Source organism: Gymnogyps californianus, chromosome 9, assembly GCF_018139145.2.
Source record: "Gymnogyps californianus isolate 813 chromosome 9, ASM1813914v2, whole genome shotgun sequence".
In the NCBI taxonomy this organism is placed as follows: domain Eukaryota; kingdom Metazoa; phylum Chordata; class Aves; order Accipitriformes; family Cathartidae; genus Gymnogyps; species Gymnogyps californianus.
This window is the reverse complement of record NC_059479.1, coordinates 875,613-896,958: the sequence shown is the minus strand read 5'-3', so window position 1 is coordinate 896,958 and position 21,346 is coordinate 875,613. Positions and strand designations below refer to the sequence as shown.

General features: G+C 61.4%; 1 protein-coding gene across 3 annotated transcripts in view; it reads right to left on the bottom strand.

Annotated features, from left to right (window-relative positions):
* Positions 1-951: 951 nt before the first annotated feature.
* STARD8 (StAR related lipid transfer domain containing 8) overlaps positions 952-21,346 on the bottom strand; it is a 60,793-nt gene continuing 40,398 nt past the window's right edge. For all 3 annotated transcript variants that reach the window (XM_050901894.1, XM_050901893.1, XM_050901892.1), the window contains exons 2-14: positions 15,079-15,150; positions 12,451-12,532; positions 9,371-9,434; positions 7,056-8,422; positions 5,633-5,806; positions 4,961-5,120; positions 4,428-4,626; positions 4,060-4,270; positions 3,688-3,802; positions 3,117-3,332; positions 2,544-2,761; positions 2,180-2,356; positions 952-1,553 (exon numbers count right to left, since the gene is read on the bottom strand). In XM_050901894.1, the coding sequence (XP_050757851.1) occupies positions 1,436-1,553; positions 2,180-2,356; positions 2,544-2,761; positions 3,117-3,332; positions 3,688-3,802; positions 4,060-4,270; positions 4,428-4,626; positions 4,961-5,120; positions 5,633-5,806; positions 7,056-8,422; positions 9,371-9,427 (3,012 nt within the window). In that variant the 5' untranslated portion in view covers positions 9,428-9,434; positions 12,451-12,532; positions 15,079-15,150 and the 3' untranslated portion in view covers positions 952-1,435. The remainder of the gene's footprint in view (positions 1,554-2,179; positions 2,357-2,543; positions 2,762-3,116; positions 3,333-3,687; positions 3,803-4,059; positions 4,271-4,427; positions 4,627-4,960; positions 5,121-5,632; positions 5,807-7,055; positions 8,423-9,370; positions 9,435-12,450; positions 12,533-15,078; positions 15,151-21,346) is intronic.

Here is a 21,346-nt window from a genome sequence, read left to right as displayed (position 1 = left end):
CGGAGAAACCAGGTCGGCTCACGGGTGCTGTTAGCTATGGCGGACAGTTTCTCCGCGGAGGAAAGGGAGGGATGGGAAGGGGAACGGACGTCTCTGCAGGGAGTAGCGTTAGGGAGGCAGCTCTGCACCCAGGAGGGGCCCGGGCTCTGCCACCTGTAGCTGCCCAAAGAGGGGCGAATCCAGGACAATTCCATCTCCCTGTCACGGCAGAGGCCAGGATGGGACGGAGCCTGGCCTGAGCAGCTGGCACGTGCTCGGCCTGGCTTGGGCTACCATGCTTTGCCTGCATTGTCCCCTTCGTTCACTGGGACGAGCGCAGCCCTTCGGTGTGCTCATGCTTTCAGCCCAGAGCGCGGCTGTGGTGCAGCTGGTGCTGGCGAGGCTGCTCTGCCCTTCTCCCCTCTTCGGGGCACTGCAATGTGAACCCCAGGAGCAGCAAGGAAGGGGGAGCTGCCGTGCTGGCCGTGTCCCTCCCTCCCTCCCACCGTGCCTCCTTGTAACCACTGCAGGGGGGCATTGCCCCTTCCCAGCTTGTAGCCAACTACAAGGGCAGCTGCTCTGGGGCTCTAGACATGTCCTGCCCTGCCTCAAACGACGGGCAGGCTGGTTTTGAGGGATGGGCTTGGCTTGGAATATCGTCCATCCAGCCCCCACTGAAAACTAGTGCACAAGAGAGGGCTTTTAGCTGAGTAAGAGCAAGGCCCAGGACTAGAGGGCTTTTTCTTCTTCTCCTATGAAATTCAGCACCAAAGGTAACGGCAATAGATTCCTTCTGCCACTTGACAAGGGCTGGCACTTGAGGCACACCTATATATCTACATCTAGCCCCCCTCCTCCCAGAACAGCAGCCTCTTCCACTACCAAACAGGTTCTCACAGTGACCCCCTGGCTGTCCCCACCAGGCGACACTGCACACACGATCCACCCCTCGCTGCCCACCCTTCACTTCCCGACACAGCGCTGCAACCTGCGGACGCGGCACCGTCCTCCCCGCTCGCTTCTCCCGAGCCCTCCTGCTTCGCTCCACGCACCCTCACCCCGCGGCTGCTCCCGGCTCGCACGGGGGGACCCAGCTCAACCTGAGCCAGCTGCTTCCCAGCCCTGCCCGCAGGCTGCCTTCCCGGGGGGTCACCCCCACAGCCCCTCGCTTTCCCTCTGCTCACCAACCCCTCCTGCAGAGTCCGTGGGCTGTACGGCTTCGAACCTGCTGCGCAGCACGCTTGAGCAAGGGGCAGCTGAAGCAGCAACCGAGACGGTGGGATGGGGAATGCCCAGCCCAGGGTAAAAGGACGCTTATAAATATGTGCCTGTGAGCACGCCAGCCTCGGCTTCCCCCTCCATGGCCGGCTGCCTATGCTGTGCTCCTCTCCAAGAGCCCCAGCCCAGATCCGCTGGCAAGTCCTCGTCAGACAGGACAGAGCATCTTCCTTGCGCCTCAGATCTTCGTCTCAGGGCCATTGGGACTCAGGGCTGGGAAAGAGTCTCGGATCCTCGCCAGCTCCATGGCGCAGAGGTGACCAAAGACCTTGTTGTACCACTCGGGAGACCGGCCCCTGGAGAAGGGAACAGGCAGGAGGAGGGTGAGCAGGCAGAAGAGACCCTGGCAAGCGCCAAGGAGCAGCACGTCACTTCTTGCTCGGGGACAGGCACTGAGTGTAGCTCCAGCTGTGACGGACTATAGATGATGAACAAGCACTACGTGACAGAAAAGGGAACGTGCCTCCCCCACCGCAGACGGGCAGCAAAACGGGGGAATATCTGTGAGCCAACCGGGCTTGCACCAGCCCAGAGTGACGACCAGACTGGCCCTTGCACCAGCCCGCCCTTACACCACTACACCCCAGCACAGCTCGCCACAGAGAGGAGAGTGTGAATGCCATGCTTCAGACTCGCGGGGGACCCCATGTTTTCTGCACAAGCTTTAAGGGACTTGCTGCTGCACTCAGAGCCACCGGAGGAACTGCTAGCACTGCAAGACTAGTGACCATCTAGCAGCTAAAACCTGGGCCCAGACCAGCACCCTCCGGGCAGGCAGGCACCATACTGCACAAGCTGCAACCCTGCCCATGCTGCCAGGCCAGGCAAGCAGAGGGAGGAGCAGCTCCTGCGCCCCACCACTACCTGCTGCTCCATCAACCTCCCCGGCGGCTGATGCAGCAGCACCAAGGGCTCCCCTCACCTGAGGTCAGCTCTGCAGATGTGGGTCACTTTGGAGCGGCCCACGGCGCTGGGCTCGATGAGGTACTGCGACGTCAGCACGACGGCTTTGACGCCTCCCTCCACCGGCAGCTTGTCGTGCTCCACCGAGATGGAGATGAGCAGGCAGGCTCCCCGCGGCAGGTCCGTGCACCAGCGCCTGCGGGACAGAGCGGCCCCGCTCAGCTCCCATCCCTGCATGCCCACCTCTGGGCAGCCCCTGCCCAGACCTCGTGGTCCGCATTGGGAGCAAGAGGTGGGCGAGCCTGTACAGCCCAAGGAAGAGCAGCCAGGGCTGGGGCCAGACGGGATCCACCAAACCGAGACCAAACCCTCCCGCTCCTCACCGGAGCACCACGCAGTCCCTGCGCGGGTGGGGTGCCATGCTGTCCGTGACGTAGTGGTAGACCTCCATGTTCTTGTCCAGGGCCTCCACCACTTTGCTCTGCAGCAGGTCCTCATCCCAGAGGTGACGCTCCCGAAGCACCCGGTGCAGCACCGTGGCAGGAGGGGCCTCGACGTCTGTGGAGACCTTCCACAAGCGCAGAGGGTGCCCGTCCCCAACCTGACGGGGCGAGGGAAGGGTCAGGCAGGCTGTCCTGCGGGACTCCCACAGTGTTAACCCCCAAGCGGCTTTACTGATGGCTCCCACTGCCACGGAGCAGCACAGTCACATCCACTGGCTAGAGAGGGGACGGGGTGGGATGGGCACAGGCAGCCAGCTCCTCTGCTGCTCACACCAGAGCTGTCCATCTCTCTGGCCAGGGAAGGGGTTGCTGATCCCTCCTCGCATAAGAGAACAAGCACCAAGGGATGGCTAGCAGGTCAGCAGGTGCCTGCAGGACCTGTGGCTCCCAGTGGTCGCCCCATACACATTTCCCCGTGTGACCCCAAGCCCCCCTCCACACAGTGGCATTTACCTTTTTGCAGGAGAGCTCTGTGTTCAGGGGCCCTGGGGTGCTCAGCCACCCCTTGAATTTCTCCGATGACTCTTTGAGCAGGTTCTGGACACTCTGCTCGAAGTAGGAGTGTAAATCCTTGCTCTCCCCCTGACACACGAAGTCAGTCAGGGGATGAGGGTAAGCATCTGCTGCCATATAGGAGCTGCTCAGCTGCAGCAAGATGTCGTGGGAGACCTACAAGCCAAGAGCATACAGATCTTCAGAAAGCCAGAGGGATCCTACGTGGACTTTGTGAGCGGTCCTGGGCAGCTAGAAAACCATAACTCCTCATCCCACCAAGGCGGGGGAGGACGGACACAGCCTCCCTGGACATAGGTCCTGCAGCTTGTGACCTGCACCACCATGAGATGCAGCTGGGCTTCACTCCCGGGGCTGACTGACCAGCGGCAGCTGCCCTGCTGAAGGATGGGTGCCCGTATCTCACCCCACACTGACTCCGCAGGACCAGCACCCTGCCAGCGAGGTCGCATCTCCCGCTGGCAGCACCCGGGGAGGACAACGCTGGGCTGGACACACCACAGCCACCCACCTGGAAGAGCTTCTTGCAGTCGGTGATCATGTGGGAGAGCCCCTGCGTCGCAGCCATGTTCTCACTGAGGTCCTTCTGGTCAGGCTTCCCCATGGTGCCCCTCTTATGTATCACCCTGCGGGGGAGCAGGCATCGCTGGGACCGGGTGGGCATCCCGCCCGCCTCCAGCCCCCCGTTGCTCTGCTTTGCGTCGCAGAGCGGGGGACCCCCACATTGCAAAGCAGAGCAAAGGGGGGCTGTGTGAGAGCACGTGCGTTCCCACCACGCCTAACCCCGGTTCCCTGGCCTCCTCCCAGGATGGACAGGGAAGGGGTGATGGGGAGACGGGGGCTGCAGGAAGGCTAGGGAGGCCAGAGCTAGTCCGACGCTTACCTGGGCGAGGTGCTTTCCTTCTTGGACACGTTGAGGTGGAAGATGGAGGGGGCCAGGCACACAGCCAGGTTCCCGGCGGTCATCTGGTTCTCCTCCGCAGAGGCGATGTCGCTCAGGAAGTAGAGCAGGGTCTGCAGCACCTCCCGGTTCTCATCCGGCATGAGGATAACGGCCGCCTGCACCGCCTGCAGCCGCTGCTCCTTCGACACGACTGCGGGCACAGGGCGAAGCTGGTGGTCAGTGGGTCCACCCCTGCGGGCCACCACCCATCTCCATCACCTCTGTCCAAATGGAGAGATGCCTCCCCCCTGGGAGACCCCGACTTTCGGCCCCAGCCCAGGGGTAACGGACCCCAGCCCAGCACTTACACTGGTAGATCTGCAGGAAGGTGTCTGTCAGCTTGCTGGTGAAGATGGGCTCCGGCAGGTCGCGGAAATACTGCTTCAGCAGGTCAGCCACGTCGTACGCAGACTGCCCGTCGTAGTTGACGTTGTCGGGGCTGGTTTCGTTCATGTGCCGGAGCGCCTGAATCCGGGACTTCACCCCAGACTTTCGGAAAATGCCAACCTGCCGAGGAAGAGCAAGGTTGGTGCTTGAGCACAGAGCGGGCACCAAGCCGGCAGGCATCCGGGCAGACTCTCACGGGACAGGCAAGGAAGCCCCTTCCCCACAGACCTCACTCCCCTGCAACCCAGAGCAGAACTCTGAGTGAGGGATGGCCAAGAAGACACCGGTGGGTGTGGAGTTCCCACAGGCAATCTCACCCTCCCGCTTCACCACGGCCAAGCGCCACAAGAGGTGAACAAAAAGCACCCCTGCAAGCTAGGTTTTCCCCCCCCCCCAAATCAGAGCGGCGGGCTCGGAGCCGCCCCGCAGCCACAGCCGGCGGTCGCGGCATCACCTGGTCCAGGCACTGGCTGCGGATGTAGCGCATTGCCTGCTGGATGCTCTGGGGCAGGGGCTGCCCCGTCCGCTGCACGTTGATGATGGGCGGCACCCCGAAGACCATCTTGTCCCGGTAGTCGGGGACTTTACTCCGCTTCATGAACTTGGGCACAGTCCTGCAGGGTGGGACAGACAGACGTCAGCACGACGAACGGCTCCCTCAGCACCGCCTCGCAGAGGGGAGCAGGACCCCAGGTAACACACGCATACGCGTGCTTCTGCCATGTTTTGAATATAAGCAAGGCAGCTTTCGAGCCGGAACCGCAGCACCTTTTATTAAGCCAAAATGCTTTAATACTTGGCTACAAAAGGAAACGACTGTCCTGCTCGGTTACATTGCTGCAGCATTTTTAATGCCCCACAAATGCCTGCAGCCCTCCTGGATGCAGATGACGCTGGGAGCCCAGGCGTCAGCGCCCAGCTCACGCTTGCAAGGATGCCCACAGCCGTGCAGAGCAAAGCCAGCTTTTGTTTCAGCTTCTTCCCCTCCCTCTCCACCATCTTCACACACTGAAGCTGCCCCAGGCCGTGGGGCCCAGGCTGGGAGGCAGCGCCCGGCACAGCGCAGAGCTGCAGCCCGCGCCCACCACGGGGGCACCGTCCCGGGTCCCCCTCCCCACCAGCTCACCATGTCCAGGCTTGCTTGTGGGGCACGGAGTACTTCTCCATGATGGCCGTGAGACGGAGCAGGGAGCACTTCTGGAGCAGGTTGAGCTGGGCAGAGGACTGGCGGTTGATCTCCAGGGAGGCAGAGTTCAGGCTGGGCCGGTGCGAGTTCTGGAAACTGTGCCAACGCAGCTTTCTGCGGGGAAAGGCTGGCGGTGAGAGCTGGCGACCCCAGGGCAGGGCCTTTCCCTGCCCCATGGCACCCGCTGCTCTGGGGGAAGGCGAGGGCACAGCCGCAGCCGGCCTGAGCCCAGGGATCCCAACGCCAGCCCCAGTGCCGCGAGTGCTGCTTCCTCCCCCTGGGCGCTCACAAACCCACTGCGAGAGGGTGCCAGGGAGAGCACGGGAGATGCTTTCTCTTGCCTCAAAGGACTGCTCCCTCCCCCAGGTTCCCCTGAAACAACCAGCATCCTCTCCACTTGCACTTCAGGCTCACCGCGCCTGCCCCAGCACCCAAGGGCTGTGCTGGGCTACAGCCCCGCCAGGAGACCTGGGGAGAGCTCAGATGCTCAGGGTGACACGTGCCTGCAGGACCACCACGCAGAGCAATGCTGCGTCAAAGGGGACATCTCCAACACCCGCCTTCTCAAGAAGAAAAGACACCCCAATGAGGTAGTGCTCTCGAGAGCCTGCTAAAACCCTTCCCAAGCCCGTGCTGCTCTGCGAAGGCTCCCGCCCAGCTGCTCCGGTGCATCCCCAAGCCGAGAAGGGCACAAGGGACATTCCCAGTTAACGAAAAACCCCACTCCTCTATACCCCTCCATGCCTGCCTGCAGGCACATCACCCTCCAGCGTCAGCCCAGCAGCAGCTAGAAAAGTCACAGAATTCAGCAACGGCTTGAGTTTTCTTAGGGAAAGCACAAGGGAGCACTAGCACGCTGGAAGCAAGCGCCGCCTCCATTTAGGCCTGTTACCAGTAAATGAAAACCCATTTAATTACGGGTCCGTGCAGGCAGCGAGGCGGCAGCCTGCGCAGAGCAGGCAGGGGCTGCAGGCAGCGGGGCTGGCAGTGGTGCCTTGCAGCCGCCAGAGCGCACCAGCGACCCACGCTGCGCTCCCCCTGCCCACACCGCACAGCACCGCACAGCACCGCGTTGCTGGGCCACCGGCACCTCCTGCCCTCCGTCCCACTTCTGCCACGAGGGAAAGGGCGATCAGCAAGCCAGGGCTTGCAGGGCACTGGCCAGCACCCCTCCAGCAACGGCTCCGGTCCTGCTCCCCCTGAGCCAGGGGCTGTGCACCCCTGCTGCAGAAGCACCCGTGGGATGGGGGACGGGCTTGCGGTGGTCCCCTGGCCGGCAGCACGCTGGCAGCTCCCGGACCGAGCCCTTCCCAGGCACAGCGGCGAGGAGGAGGATGCAACCCCAGCCCCAGCCCGCGCTTACCTGCAGGGCCTGGTGAGTGATGCTCCCACTCCCGAATCCCGGCGCTCCCGCATCTCGATCTCTTCGGCCTCGTTGAGGGAGTTGCCTGTGCTGTCAAAGTCGCTGGCAGAGGTGCCGACATCCGACATGGACCGCTCTTCAAAGTGCAGGTTAGAGGGTTCCCCTCCTGAGTCCGACTCCTCCTCCTCCTCGCCCCCTTCCTCCCCAGCCAGGTCGGGGGAGATGGCTTTATACCAGAGCTCCACCTTCTGCTGCAGCCCCCACATGTGCTGCAGTATGTCGTCGAGGTTCTCGTAGGTCACCTCCCCGTCCTCCTTGCAGAAATCCTCGCTGCTGCCGAACTCCGGCACGTTGTCGTACACGCTGACCCGGCTGCCCAGGGAGCTGCAGGAGCCCCGCCGGCGGCGGCAGGCGAAGCCCCGCGGGGAGGACGAGCCCTCCATGCTGCTGCTGCTGCCACCCCCGCCACCTCCCACCAGCCCGACGGGCGCGTTCCCCGATTTCCAGTGGGTCAGAGAGCTGCCACCCAAGGGACACAGGCTCTCGATGGAGAGGGATTTGGGGAAGGTGCCTGGCTTGTGGTCCCGGGGGATGTAGACCAAGCAGTCCCCCCGGCGCGCCTGCCGGTGCTGGCACCCTCCAGCAGCCCAGTCGCCGCTGCCTGTCACAGCCGTTTCGTAGTCCTCCAGGTAGACTCCGCTGCATTTTGGGTCAGAGCTCACCTTGCTCCCACCTGAGCCTAGCAAGCGGTTAGTCCTGTACGATACCGAGAAGAAGTGGTTTTTGCCATGGAAAGAGGCAGATATCCCTCTTTTAGAGGAGCTGGCCTTGGTGGCTGCAAGGTCCCCGTTACTCTTCAGGGAGCCCCATCCTGGCGTGGCTGTGATGCTGCCGTGTGGGGCCACCTTCTCATCTGGGCTGGCTTTCTCTTTGTCCTTCCTTCGGAGGGACTCGATCCTCTTCAGGAAGCTGCGAGACCGTCGCTTCTTCGGCTTCTCCTTGGAGCCCTCGCCACGGCTCGAGGGCTGCTCCGGCAAGGAGTGCTCACTCAAGCTGCGGCTGGAGGTGGCGATGGTGGCGGCAGCATGGATGGGGGACGGGGGGTCGGGCGGTGCGGCCCCAATGCCCAGCGTGCCGCCCGTGCTGCCCGTGCTGCCGCTGCTGTGCAGGGACACGGCCTCCGGGTTGGTGCTGAGGTCCGTCAGGACGCTCTCATGGCTGGACACCGGCCGCATGGTGAGGCTCAGGACCTCGGAGCCCTGAGAGAGGACGTCGACGGACCCCAGCCGGGACCACCTCTTGCTGTCCCTCTGAAAAGCCCACCGGTCACTGATGGCACACAGGTCTTCCTCCTCGGAGTCTTCATTCTGTGGGCGGTTGAGAACAGGGGACGATCACTCGGTTGCAGCTGCAGTGGGTCGGCACGTCCCCCCACCCCGCTCTCCCGGGACAAGCACCCCAGAGGAGGGCACAGCCACCAGCACGGCCCCAGGTGGGGAAGAAAGCGGCGTGCACACCCCCTTAAACCAGCTCCGGTCCCCTTCAGCAACAGAGGGCTCCAGGAGCCACCAGGCATCGTTTTGCCATGCCCGAGGGCCATACTGCACCGGGGAAGGGAAGGTGCTGCTTCCAGGCTACCTCTGGATAGCTCACAGGCAGTCGGGACATCCCTGCGGAGCCTCCCTGCAAACCCCCGGCCACACACTGCAGTGCAGCACAGCGAGGGATGCAGGGCAGCATCCCTTCCCAAGCCAAAATAAGGGCAGTCAGAACAAGCAGGGATACACCCAGTAATGATTTCCATATGCTAAACACCAAGCCGGCGTGCATTTTAAATGTATTACTCAGTAAGAGAAATATAAAAGTTTTTGTTACTAATATGCCAATATTAATTGTTGTTTGTGACACACGGGCTGGTTTCAGCCGTCCCTCTGGGGTCAGGCTTCCTCCTGGAGACGTGCTGCCAGGGGGTCTCAGCGCCCGGCTCAGCAGAGACCCCGAGGGTGATGCTGCAGGTTGCAGGCACACAGCCCTGCACAGACCACCATGGCTGTCCCAGCCTGGCTGTAACAACTCCTGTGGTTTGACCGCCGCTGCCAGAGCCTCGGAGAGGGGCAGGGGCACCTCCCAGGCCGTGTCTGTCCTGGGAGATAGTGAAACAAATGAACAGCAGCACCGAGTGCTGCTGCATGCCCAGGGGCAGTCTTGGAGCCCACCACTGTTATTACCGGACACAGGACTGCTGCCCCACCAGCGCGCACCCATTCCCCTGCACCCCTCAGCCCCTCGCCTGCCCTTGAACCCCCAGGACTTACCTGTTTACGCTGAAAGTGAACTTCCAGCTTCATGGAGGCACATGTGTTCAGGGTCATCAGCCTCCTGCAAGAAACCAAGAGAGGCTTTACCCCGGTCCTGGCCCCTGCTGGGGCCACAGTGCTTGCTTTGTTGGTTGGATTGGGTTTTTTTTCCCTGTTTCTGTCTCAGAAGCCCTTGCTGTGCGCTGTCACCCGTCACCCAGCAGCTGCGGCTCCAGGGATCAGAGGGACACGCGGAGCTCGGCGCAGCTCCAAGCCAGGGGAGCGCAGCGCCCCAAGCTGCACCCCTGCCCGCAGAGCTCTGCGGGCACCCCGCACCTCCGCCACCCGCCCAGGCACCCAGTCACATGCGCCTTGGGCATCGCAGCCAAGGGGTGAAACCGCTCGAGCGCACAAGCGGCACAAGCCCTTGGTTGGGCGCCAGCGGGGATTTTGCAAGCGTAGCCATCGGAGCGGCACTCCGCTCCCTCCGCGCAGGCACCGGGACGTCCTGGCCGTGCCTAAACGCCTGCAGCCACCCCAGTGCCCGGCGTTTGCTCTCCCACAACTGCAGCCGCAATCAAAGGACGCCCTTCTCCCACCGCTCGCGGCACCACCGCGCTGCCGGGGCCAGGCGGCTGCCGGGCGTCCCGGCTCCCTCCGCCTGCTGAGGGTTTGCCTTGGCCGTGAGCTGGCCCCACCGACGGCTGCGGGGGGCTGCTGTGACCCCCACCCCGCTGCCTGGGGAGGAGCAGCCCGGCCCCAAGGGCTGCCGGGGGTGTTTCTGCTATTTCCGAGGGCAAACTGCCTGCAGGCTTGGGGAGACCCGTTCCCTGGAGCACGGCTGCCAGGCGCCCTCGGGGCACAGCTGGCCCCCAGCTTCACCTTTCTCTCGCCTACAGCTTCAAGTCCTCGTTTTTTTTCCTTTACACAAGTGAATGAATCTCCAGTTAATTCACTGCAATTAGCACCTTCATGAACGCTCCTACAAGCACTTTTGTTACCGTGTCTGCACAGCCAAGAAACAAACCTCAGGGACATTTTACCAAAAATTTGCCTAACACCCCTTTCGCAATTCCACTGAAACCCCCGACTGAGAGCGTGGTCCTGCAGTGCACCCTGCGGCAGGATTAAAAAAAGCATGAAGTCTGGCAGAGGGAGCGAGATGGGAGCACACGTGTGCTAGGGGGGAAGAGAACACATCCAGGGGATTCATTTTCTTGGAAGAGCTGCATTTTCCAGTGTCCTTCTAGACCCTTTTGTTAGGCAAACGCTGCACAGGGCCACCTCAGGGACCCCAGGGACAGCTCAGGGGGCTGGGGACATTCCTGCCCACATGGCCCACCCAGCCGCACTGGTCCCGCAAGTGGGCAGGGATGACCTGCTCCAGGTTATTAGAGCAAAACAATCTCAGAAGCTCCTGTGGCCGGCCAGGCAACGACAAAAGGACCCCAAAGCTCAGACAGGGCAGGACGGTCAGAGACCTCTCATTGCCTCCCACCCTGCTGGGACCACCGGGAGGGAAAACCAGGAGCTCACCGGGCACCCGGGAAGCGGTGCAGGGGATCCCCTCCTGCCCGGCACAGCAGCCTCTCTGTTGGGAAAACAAATAAGTAACAGACCCTTTTCCCATCCCTTCTCTGTTCTGCTCGGCAGCAGCATGCGTGGGAGGGACAGCGAGAGGCAGTGCTCGTTTCTCAGCACGGAGTCAGCGCGGGGGCACGGGTGCGATGATGTGGCCCGAAAGCCAAGGCAGGGCTGAGTCACCCACAGCGCCAGGCAACACACAGCCCGTCCAGACAGACAGACTACCCAGGTGGACAGACTGTCCGGACGGACGGACACAGGGGCAGGGGGGTCCCTCCTTTTGGGTGATAGCTCTTGCTCGCGCTGGCAGCGCTGGGAGAGTTCCCCTCGAAACACACGCTGCCTTCCTGCAGCAACGCACCGGTGGCATCTCCCGGAGCTATTTTCAGCCCTGCTGCTGCCAGGAGTAGTGTGTCCTGGTGGAAAATGTACGGCAGGGCGGCGTTGCCAGGCACCGCGATGACTAACGTCACACGAAGCCAGCGAGCATTTGTGAACGCAGAAATCCTTGGTCAGAGCAGCCGACAGAGCGGTTGTTCCAGGGAAGAGGAGGCGCCCACCAGCACAGACTTCACCTGCGCAAAGCAAATCCCAGTGCAAACCAACAGCTCCCAAACCGCCGCCGTGAGCACCCGCAGCTCCTAACGACCCGCACAAAGCGCTAATCAGCAGCATGCAGCTTCCACGGAGCCCCTCGCACTGCACCACTGCTCAGCAAATCCCTCGCTGCGTGTTTTCTCTCTTCCACAGGCAGCACGTGCCTGGTGACCGAGTGAAACTCTGTCCGCGGACACGATTTCATCCACAGGCGCTTTGACCTGAACCCGCCTTACACCAACAACCAAGCAAGACCCCTTCACTCTGATGCAGAGACGTGGTCTCCAAACTCTGTTTTGTTCTCAGAGACGTTACGAAGCATCCTTGCAAAATAAAGCAACATAAAACGCACCCTGGGCAGACACGGCTCCCTCCCCTGGGGACCACGGCCCGCGAGGAGCCACCCAGGGCAGCCAGCGGTGGAAGGGGAGAGTGTGGGCTGCAGGCACAGCAGAACTGGGTCTCTCTTTGCACCTCTGCTCTTTTACAGTTCAGCTCTGACCGACCCATTCCTAATCGAGCTCTACAGGCTGGAGTTACCCAAGCTTGAAATTAAAACACAGCCCGAAAGCCACACAAAGAGAAGAATTATTCCTGGGAAGTGTTTCCGTTCTCCAGCGGCTCTTCATGTTCAAACCGAAACCACTGTCGTTTCCCTGGCACCACCCAACAGCTAGCAATGCTTTCTGACTCGAAAGACTAACGCATCCAAACTCCTCGTTGCAGAGGGAGCGATAGCACCTGAGCGGGCTCTGAGCTGCAGCCGGGGTGCAAGGCAGGCACCCCGCAGCACCCACCACCCCGTCGGCCCCGGGGACCGCGGGCAGCCCGGGCAGCTGCCCTGGGCCCTCGCCTAGGGCACGTCCTTGCGCTGGCTCCTCTGCCTGCAGCGGTGAAGGGGTGCGAGGGAGTGTTACCTGCACAGGGATTTGAGGGAGTCCTGGTCCAGGAAGCTGTGGTCCTTCTTCACAGCGCCGATGTCAAGAGGGAACAACGAGTCTGCGGAGGAAAGCAAGAGTAAAATCAGCAGCCATTTCCGAGCCAGCTGCTGCATCAGGCACAAGAGCCAGCAGTCAGCATGCGAGGAGGGAGATGCTGCAAGGAGCAAGAGGAGGAGAGATGCCAAGGATGGAGAGGTGGAGAAGCAGGAGAGCAGTGGAGGGGAAAGGCATGGGAGGTTTCTGGGCCATGAGTACGAGTCAGAAGCAGCCAGGAAGGCTGGGGCATCGCATTGCCATGGGGAGTTGCCACTCGTGACAGCCGTGGCTGCGGGAGGGGAACCTACAGAGAGGGACGGTCCCGCCGAGCCGGCCAGGAGGCAGCTCTCTACAGGCAGGACTTAACCCAGGCTCCCGGCAGCGGTTCCTCCTGAGGGACCACTTTTTGCCCACAGCTCAGGAGGCAGCCAGCAAAGAGCAAGAGCAAGACACAGACGGGGCAGGCGTGGAAAGGCCGGGGATGTCCTGGTGCCGTGGCGGTGAGCACAAGCCAAGTGCTGAGGTGGGAGGGATGAGCTGGGCAGAGGAGAGGGGTGGAAACAAGCCCCACCGGCTCGGGAGTGGGAGGGCTTGCAGCAGCCCAGACGCTGGCAGGGGATCACTGTCATGCAACAGATGCCCCTTGCCCTGCCTCCTCCTCAGACAGCTTCCCCCTTGCAGGACAAACAACCCCGTCACTGTGCCGGGGACCTTGGCGTGCCCAGGACAGTTAAAGCCCATGGGAAAGACTTTTGCTGGGCTGGGGTGCTGGGCTGGCTGTAGCGCTTGGAGAGATGAGCTGATTCAGAAATAAACACCAGCCCTTCGCAGCGCTTTCACACGCCCACACAGGTACCACCGCACAGCTCTGCTCCCAGCTGCGCACATCTGGAGCCCGCGCTGCCCCTCCTCGGGCGTGCAGCCTGCACGCACTGCAGGGGGACAGGGAACCCCACGGCTTCTCCCCTCGGCACCTCATGGTGGTTTTTGGGGAGCGGCCACCTCCCTAACACTGCCCAAGAGACATCTTGGTGTCCCAGAAGGCAATACGTTACAGATGGCATTGATTGCTCATCAATGACTCCTTTCTCCCACCGATCCCCCAGGGTCAAGAAAGCCTCTCGGCTCCCCAGGGGAGAGCTAGGAGCTGATAAGAGGTCCCCCAGGGGCAAGAAAGCCGTACCGCTATGGTGGTACAGTAGATCTAGCATCTCATTCAATCCCCCCCAACACCTCAAAGGCCATGGGTCAGGTCTCCACATGCAGATACGCCCGCTGGCCTCAGGGCAATAGCTGGAGGACCCCCCCCCCGGAGGCGGTACATGCCCAGGGTCTTTGGGCAGCGCTCCCTTCCAGGTAAGTTAGGTGAGGGTGGCAAGGTGCCCAAGGGCTTCCATCCAGTTCCCTGCTCATCTCCGTGCACTCGGAGACCGCTCTGCTGGGATCAGGTACGTAGGACCCAGACCATTAACCACAAGTGTCCAAGCCCGGCTGTTAATGAAGCTATTGAGTGCAATTACCAAGGGGACGCTGAGCCCTGCCAGCTGGGGAGAAAAACAGAATGAAACACTCGGAGGATGTGGAAAGTTTTGCTCAGAGAGGCTGGAAAAAGGGTCAGTTTATTCATAGACTCCAGCACCCAGCACCCGCTCCTCGCCGCCCCGGGGCTGTCAGCACTACTGGGGGCCGACACCTGGGGCCGGGTCTCCCCTGCAGGAATCCGGCCAGTCCTTGCACGTGGCCGTGCGAGGAGCCTGCCCCCCAAAATAGAAACCAGAGAGGCAAACAGGCAGCCTGTAAAGCCATCACCTGGGGGGCAAGAGCATGGCTCCCGTGCACGTGTTGCGGGGGGCGGTGGAAGTGCCCGGCTGAACAATAGCCATCGCCGCAGCCCGCCAGAGACCCGGCTTCCCGCTATTGTCCCGGCCAGCCGGGGCCGGCTGCAGCCACCGCTCCTTGGCACCAGCCCCCCCGGCAGGGACCAGCGGTCCCACCATGGGTTTGAAGCAAACGCAGCTGAGCCGGAGGCAAGACCGGTCGCCCTGCAAACCACTCGTGGGTGCGTGGCAGGGGAGGTGGGAGCGGGTCCGTCCCGGGGGGTCTGCCCATCCCCTGCCTATCGGGGCAGGGCAGGAGCCTGCAGGATGTGTCAGCGGGGAGGGAGGGAGGAAATGCTCTCTCTCCGCGTTACCTACGTTGGCTACCTCTGCGCTCCCACCCACTGCAAACACTCACTGAACTACTGAAGAGCCGATGGCTCTCCAAAGCCTGCCTGCCCTTGGCCTGAGCAGCCGCCCCGGGGACTCCTTGCAGCCCTGCCTGAAGGGGAAAAGTTCAGGAATGCAGAAAAATTAACAGCGTGGCTGGCTCTCCAGGCCACAGCCAAGTCCGAAGGCTTCAAGTTTTAACACATGATCATATAATTAGTAAACAATCCTCTCCATCCTCTCCTCTCCCCACAGCTTTGTGAGCTCTCGCTGCAGCCACCCTTGGCGTTTGGTTGAGATACAGGACACAAGCCCACGTACAGAGCAGGGACTGGGATCAGCAGGAGCAGGCAGCTCTCACCTTCATAAAGCTGGGCATACTGAGGGAATCCTGCCGCTCGCAGCCACTCGCAAGCTTTCTTGGCTTCGGTTTCTGAAAGAAAGCAAAGAACTGAGCATCCCGCCCGGCAGCAGCGATGCTCCCTGCAGCGGCAGCCCGCTCCCGCCCAGCTCCCGCAGCGCCCGAGCCCGTGTTTCATGTGCACAAAGCAGAGGAAATGACCGGCTGCAGAAACGGGAGCCGGGGAGCCCAGGGGTGTGCCGGTGGGCAGCGATGCCCGTGCACGGAGGGGGCTCTCTGCCCAAGGGAGCAGAAACTGCTCAGCTTTAGCCTCTCCGCTAGCACAAGGCGAAGAGGAGGAGGTAACACAGGAGTGATAGGGCCACAAGACAAAATTTTAACCTCCCGATGAAACATTTCGTTTCTGAACCCACCAAACCAAATACAGTACTTTGCCAGGCAAGAGAGGAAGATCTTTATTTTTAATAATCAGTTCAGAGCTCATCAAAGCTTAGGGCTGGTCACTTTTGCAAACATCCTCCAGAAGAGCCTGCCAAAGAAACCTTTCCTTCTCCTTCCTCCTTCCCACCGCCCTGGACCACCGTTGGCGTTCATCCTGGCAGGCACCAAAACCCTGATGGTTTTCTACACCCCCCTGCCTGGCCGGTTCCCATCCCTCCACACATGGTTCAGCTATCCCCTGGACGAGCCCGTCCAACAGCCAGCACTATTTTCTGGGAAATTTCTCAAATTTACAGAACTGGAGGGAAAACAGCCCAAAGCTCAGGCAGCCAAAGCAAGCTGCTGCCTGGTGTCGGCAGTCTGTCGGTCTGCTGAGATTTATACTTCTGAGGGTGACAAACATTTGACCTCAAGTGCAGAAAATGCGATGGCAGTTTCAGAGTCTCGCCTGTCCCTCTCGGAGGCACCACCCAGCACAGACTGGACTGAGGCCGGATCCACCCAGAGCGGATTGCAGTGAAACACCCCAATTTCATCACCATCCATCAACAGCCTCAGCCGAGAGCTCTGGCTGCATTTCCAATTACAAAGCTACAGCATGGGGGGGAAAAAAAAAAAAAAAAAAAAAAAAAAAAAAAAGGCTCAAAATGAGCAGTTCAGTTAAGGACGGGACCAAGCCAAAACCCCAGACCCAAATAATTCAGAAGTTTTGGGCGGAAGTTTTGGAATAAGCATCTGCATCTGGGTCCAAACTGTGCAGCTGTCCTTCACTGTGCCGTGAGCCCAGCCGAAATCCTGGGGCTGACCCTCCTGCCCTCAACGGGGCTCAAACCCAGTAATCCCAGTGGAGACCTCAACCCTGGAGCTCGACCGGGTCAGCCCGGTCCCCGCAGAGCACCGCATCTCTCCCGCGCACCCCGGTACCTCCGTGGGAGAAGGTGCCCTGCGGCTGCAACTGTCCAGCCGGGAGGGCACCAAGACTCATGGTCCATGCGAGTGGTCTTTGGTCATGACAGCTCTGGAGAGCAGATCCCTCCCGCATCCGCAGGGCGGGCAGGGCCCAAGGATGGGCATTTCCCACAGCCCCCCTGCCAGACCCCCCTCCTGCTCCGGCTCTGCTCCTCCTTCGCTCACAACGGAGTCGCTGGCCACGGGGCCATCACGGCCAGAGGCTGCAGCTCAGGGTGCCCCCCACCAAGAACAGAAACACCAACCTCCCAACCCGCTACTGCCCCATGACGTCCTGACCCCCCGCCGCCCACTGCCCCCAGGGAGGGATGGCTCTGGCATCTCCCCCCAGAGAGGACAGCGGAGGGAAGGGCAGCCAGAAGCAGAGCCGCGTGCCGAGCTTACCCCTGACAGCAGAGGGGCTGAACTGGTAGAAGAGCATGGCCGGGGTGCCGATCGGCACCGCTCAGCCGGCCGGGCGATGCGCAGGAGCCGTGTGACACCCAGTGTGGCCACAGCCGCCCCGCCGGGCTGGGGAGCAGCGGGGGGCCAGGGCCGCCGTCTGCAGCAGGATGCTCCCGCGCAGGACTGAGCTCGGCCGCCCATCGCCCCGGTGGAAACGAGGAGTCAGAGCACGACATTTCCTTCCCCTCGTCCGCCTCCTCCCGGCGCAGGGGCTGGCGGGGGGACAAGGGGGAGCGTACCTCTCCTCGCCCCGTCCTGGAGCCGGGTCCCAGGCTTCGCCTGCTGCAGCCAGTCCTGCATCCCCCCCCCAGAGCCCCACGCAGCAGGAGCAAGCCCACCAAGGGCAGGGGGGCTCTGCCCATCCCAGGCGGGAGCCCTCCCCACACTGAAGCGCTGGCACAGAAAAGGTTTCCGAGTGTCCCTGTCCTGGACGGAGCCGGCAGCCAGCTTCCTCCTCCTGCCCGCCCTTCCCACAGACGTGCTTTCCCAGGGAAGTGCAGGAAAGGACGGGCAGGCAAACCCTCCTGCCGAACACACGTGCGGGTGGTGAACGGCCCGCGGGGGGCACGGCTGCAGCAGCAGCACCAGGGCCACAGCCCAACACCATGCACAGGGTCACCCATTGCAAGTCATGTCCCCAGCCCTCCCCGCCACCTCCCTGGGAGCTTCACTGCCAGGGCAAGGTGACGGGGGACCCAAACCCTGCACCAGACGGACAGCAGCACAAGTGCCTGCCTGCAGCCTCTGCTGGAAATCCATCCCGAGCCCCCACGGGACGCTGCCTGGAGACCCTCCGCTGCCTCAAGCCAGGCAGAACCGCACTGGGCAGAGAAGCCACGAGCAGCGGCGATGGAGACTGGTTTCCAATGGGGCTGCGTCTCCAGACGTGTGGATTTTCTGATGTCTAATAAAGGCTCATTGCACGGTACACCCACCCCTCAGCAGGGCCGCGAAGAGGGTCTCGTTGCCTCCTCTGGTCAGCAAACGATTTTCACAAGCTTGTAGCAACTTAATATCTTTGCAATCTGTAGTTTAAATGCGGCAGAAGTGATCCCATTCAAGTTGTATTGCAGGAGGAGCCGGCACGCAGACACCGGCAGACAGATGCATAAACATACAGAGCCCACGTTTCCCTAAGAAACAAGGGGATAAATCCCACGAAGCGCACACCGAACCCAACCTCAGAGGAGCCCAAACACACCCCGCACACGGGCGCCTGCTGCCACAGAGCCGGGCTGCGACGGCGCGCGTCACGCGTGCCAGCCATGCACCGGGGTGCACAGCCTCCCCCCGGCACCCGACGGCTCCTCACCGAGGAACGAGCAGCAGATGAAGATGAGACACAAAAAGATGGCAGCGCTTCCACCTGGGCTTTCACCGAGGTCTGCGGCAGGGGAAGAGGGGCTGGCGGGTTCCTGGTATTTTCAGCTGGGTTTCCAAAGATGACTTGTGCATGCCTTCTCTGTCTGCACGCCTGCATTACCCCCGCTACCAGTACCACCACCAGCCTGCCAGCCACCTTCACCCACACCCGACAGAGGAGCGAACACACACCCGTACAAAGCTGCTAACCAGTTTCATGAACGCAGACAGGGAAGGTAGATGAGTGGCCCCGTTACGTCTCCCACTTCAGAGGAAGCTCTCCATGTGAGATGAGCCCTCGGTAAGCGCCGGGACATCCCCACGGGGGAAACCAGCACCAATGCACTTGCTGGAAAAAGCTCCCGATGGTGCACAGCCCTTACGAGCCACCAGAGAATCCCCTCCAGGCAAAGCCTCTGCCCTCCTCCGGCAGCTGCTGAGGCTGGATGGCATTTCCCAAGGAAAAGGCATTCACAGCCACTCTCCCCATCTCTTGTACCCAACAAGGGGCACACGCTGTGGCCCAAGTGCCACCGTGGTCCATCAGAAATGCCCTGAGAGGGTCCCATGGGAGCAGCTCCACCAGCTTGGCTGCTGCAAAGTGACCCGGGGATGGAGGGCACCATGGGCGGGTGTCCCCCCACACAGACTGGGAACCCGGACCCCCCAGCACCTCCCAGCACGCCGAGGCGAGGGGCGGAAAGCAAAAACTGAGAAAGAGAGGAGTCTCTCATTTTGCTAGTGAAAGTGGAAGAAAAGGATGAAAACCAACATGAAAGTGGGAAAAAAAGGACAAAATTCCCCCAATCATCTTCCTGACAGTCACTGCACCGTGGCATTTCCCTGGACGTAACACGCCGACGGGGGAGTACCGAGATCCACGCCGAGTCTGCAGCGGCTCCGACGGGAACGGCTCCTGGCCGTGGGATGTTTGGAGCCTGACATCTCTCCCTCAAGTGCTTTTGGGGCTACAGCTACCCCACCCCTGACCTGGAACAGGCGTGGATGCGGAAAAGCCCGGGAGATGCAATAAGAGCTTTAAAACGAGCGAGCTGGAACACCGGAGGCAAACGTAATTACAGGCAGGAAAGCCACTTCCCAGAACCCCGGCTCTGCACTTTCGCTTTAAAAATCAAAAATAAAAAACGAGAAGTCACAGCCCAGGATCCCAGCCTCTCACAGCAAGTTTCCAAATTCCCCATAAAAAGTCCCACATAGCCAATTAGTGTGTGAAAAGAAAACCACATCATAAAATTGCCCATACGTTACCTAATGGAAAGCCGTGAAACCAGCTGCCCGGCAGATGCGGGTGGGAGCTCCGAGCCTCCGGCTGTCACACTCCAGCACTAACTGGGGAAATGCTCTTTTTTCCCTTTCTTTTTGGCGTGTTTTCTTTCCGTCGCACCTTAAAATAAATGGTCACCTACCACACTGACTATGCAGAAGTAGAGCTCAGCTTCCCCTCCCGGTCCGTAAACAGAAGTACTTGCCTACTTTTTACAGCAGTGCCAGAAAATCCTGACGCATCTCCCAAACCAGGGGTATGTGCCTTCACTGCTCGAAAAAGTGAGGAGCTGAAACAAGAGTTTCCCATGGGAAACACATATCCTACTGCTGCTGAAGGTACTGGGGCCAGGGCATTGCCAGTGAAAGAGGAATTAACTCTGCCTGCAACACCCAGCGCTGTGCTCACAGAAATCAGTGTTGCCTCTCTGAACGGGGCATCACTCAAACACATCCGAGGGCCAAATCCGGACCCCTCCGTGCTGACTGAAGGCACCTCTCCCCTCGCAGTGTGCTTAGGGCAGGCGCCCGGAGGAAGCCCCGGTGCTGCCTCCCACGCTCTGCCGGGGCTGCCCACGCCAGCCTGGGCTTTCGGAGCAGGAGAGACGTGCCGAATTTTACGCAGCCACGGGCATCCCCCGTCCACGCGCGGTTTGGCACACAGCACCAATAAATACCAGTTATCTGCTTCCAGCCCGGCCAGCTCCCAGCACCATCCAGCAAACCGCAGAGATTTCAAAGCCGCCAGCATGGACAGGGCACGCAGACAGGAATGAGAAACGCGGTTGGACGCTCTCCCAGATGCAGCGGGTTTCCATAATTAACCTCCCCACAGTAAATAGGTCTCACAAGTTTTGGGAACTGCTCCTTGCTACGTCGCCAACAAGGAATTGTTCAAATAGCTCCACCACCTCCAGCCCCGAAATGCCCTGTCTGCTCCCAAGGGCATCGCTCCCCCGCGGACGGCATCACGCGGGGGGGTGATGGCACTGCGGGGGCACCAGAGCCCACCACTGCCCCGTCCGCGTCCCAGACAGCCGCTGCATGGTGCGGATGAACACGAGGGAAATACGGGGTTAAAAACGATCCTAGAGGTAGCACAGAAATTGCCGGCCAGTGTCTGCGTGGGTGTCGGTACCAGAGCACCGGCCAGTACAACCGGGGCAAGAAGCCCTCTGGCCACCCATGGGGCAGGGAGACCGAAGCCGTTGGGTTTCTGGATCACCTCATGCACCACCCTCAAATGTCACCCCAAGCTCCTCCGCTCCCAGCTGCCCCCCAGCCGCCGGCCGGGTGCCCTCCCTTCCTTCCCCATCACCCCTGGGCAGTACCTGGCTTCGGCAGATGCTCACAGCCGTCCTGCCCAGCGCCCTGTGCCCCGGACGGCAGCAAGGCTGGAAACCCCAGCTGGGCAGGAGCCGCTCGGTTAGGACAGCAGAGAGGAAGGAAGGGCCCTGGGACGCCGGACAAACCGCTGCTCTATTGTCAAAGCAAAGTTTCCAGGTAACAAAACAGGCTCCGCTCCCCGGGTGCCCCCCGGCCCGGGGCAGAGGCAGTTCCCTGCGGGGTGTGCACGGAGCCTGCCCCAGGCAGCACTGCAGCAGCCATCCCGGGGAGCGCTCCCCCCCGCCTTATCTCTTCCCCCGCTCGCATCTCGGCTCAGCTCCAGGGTTGCACGTAACCACAGTTATCAACTGGATGCGACAGCTTTGGTTTCCTCTCCTGCAAACGAGCCTAACCGTAGCCTCGTGTCTGTTTTATTCTGTTC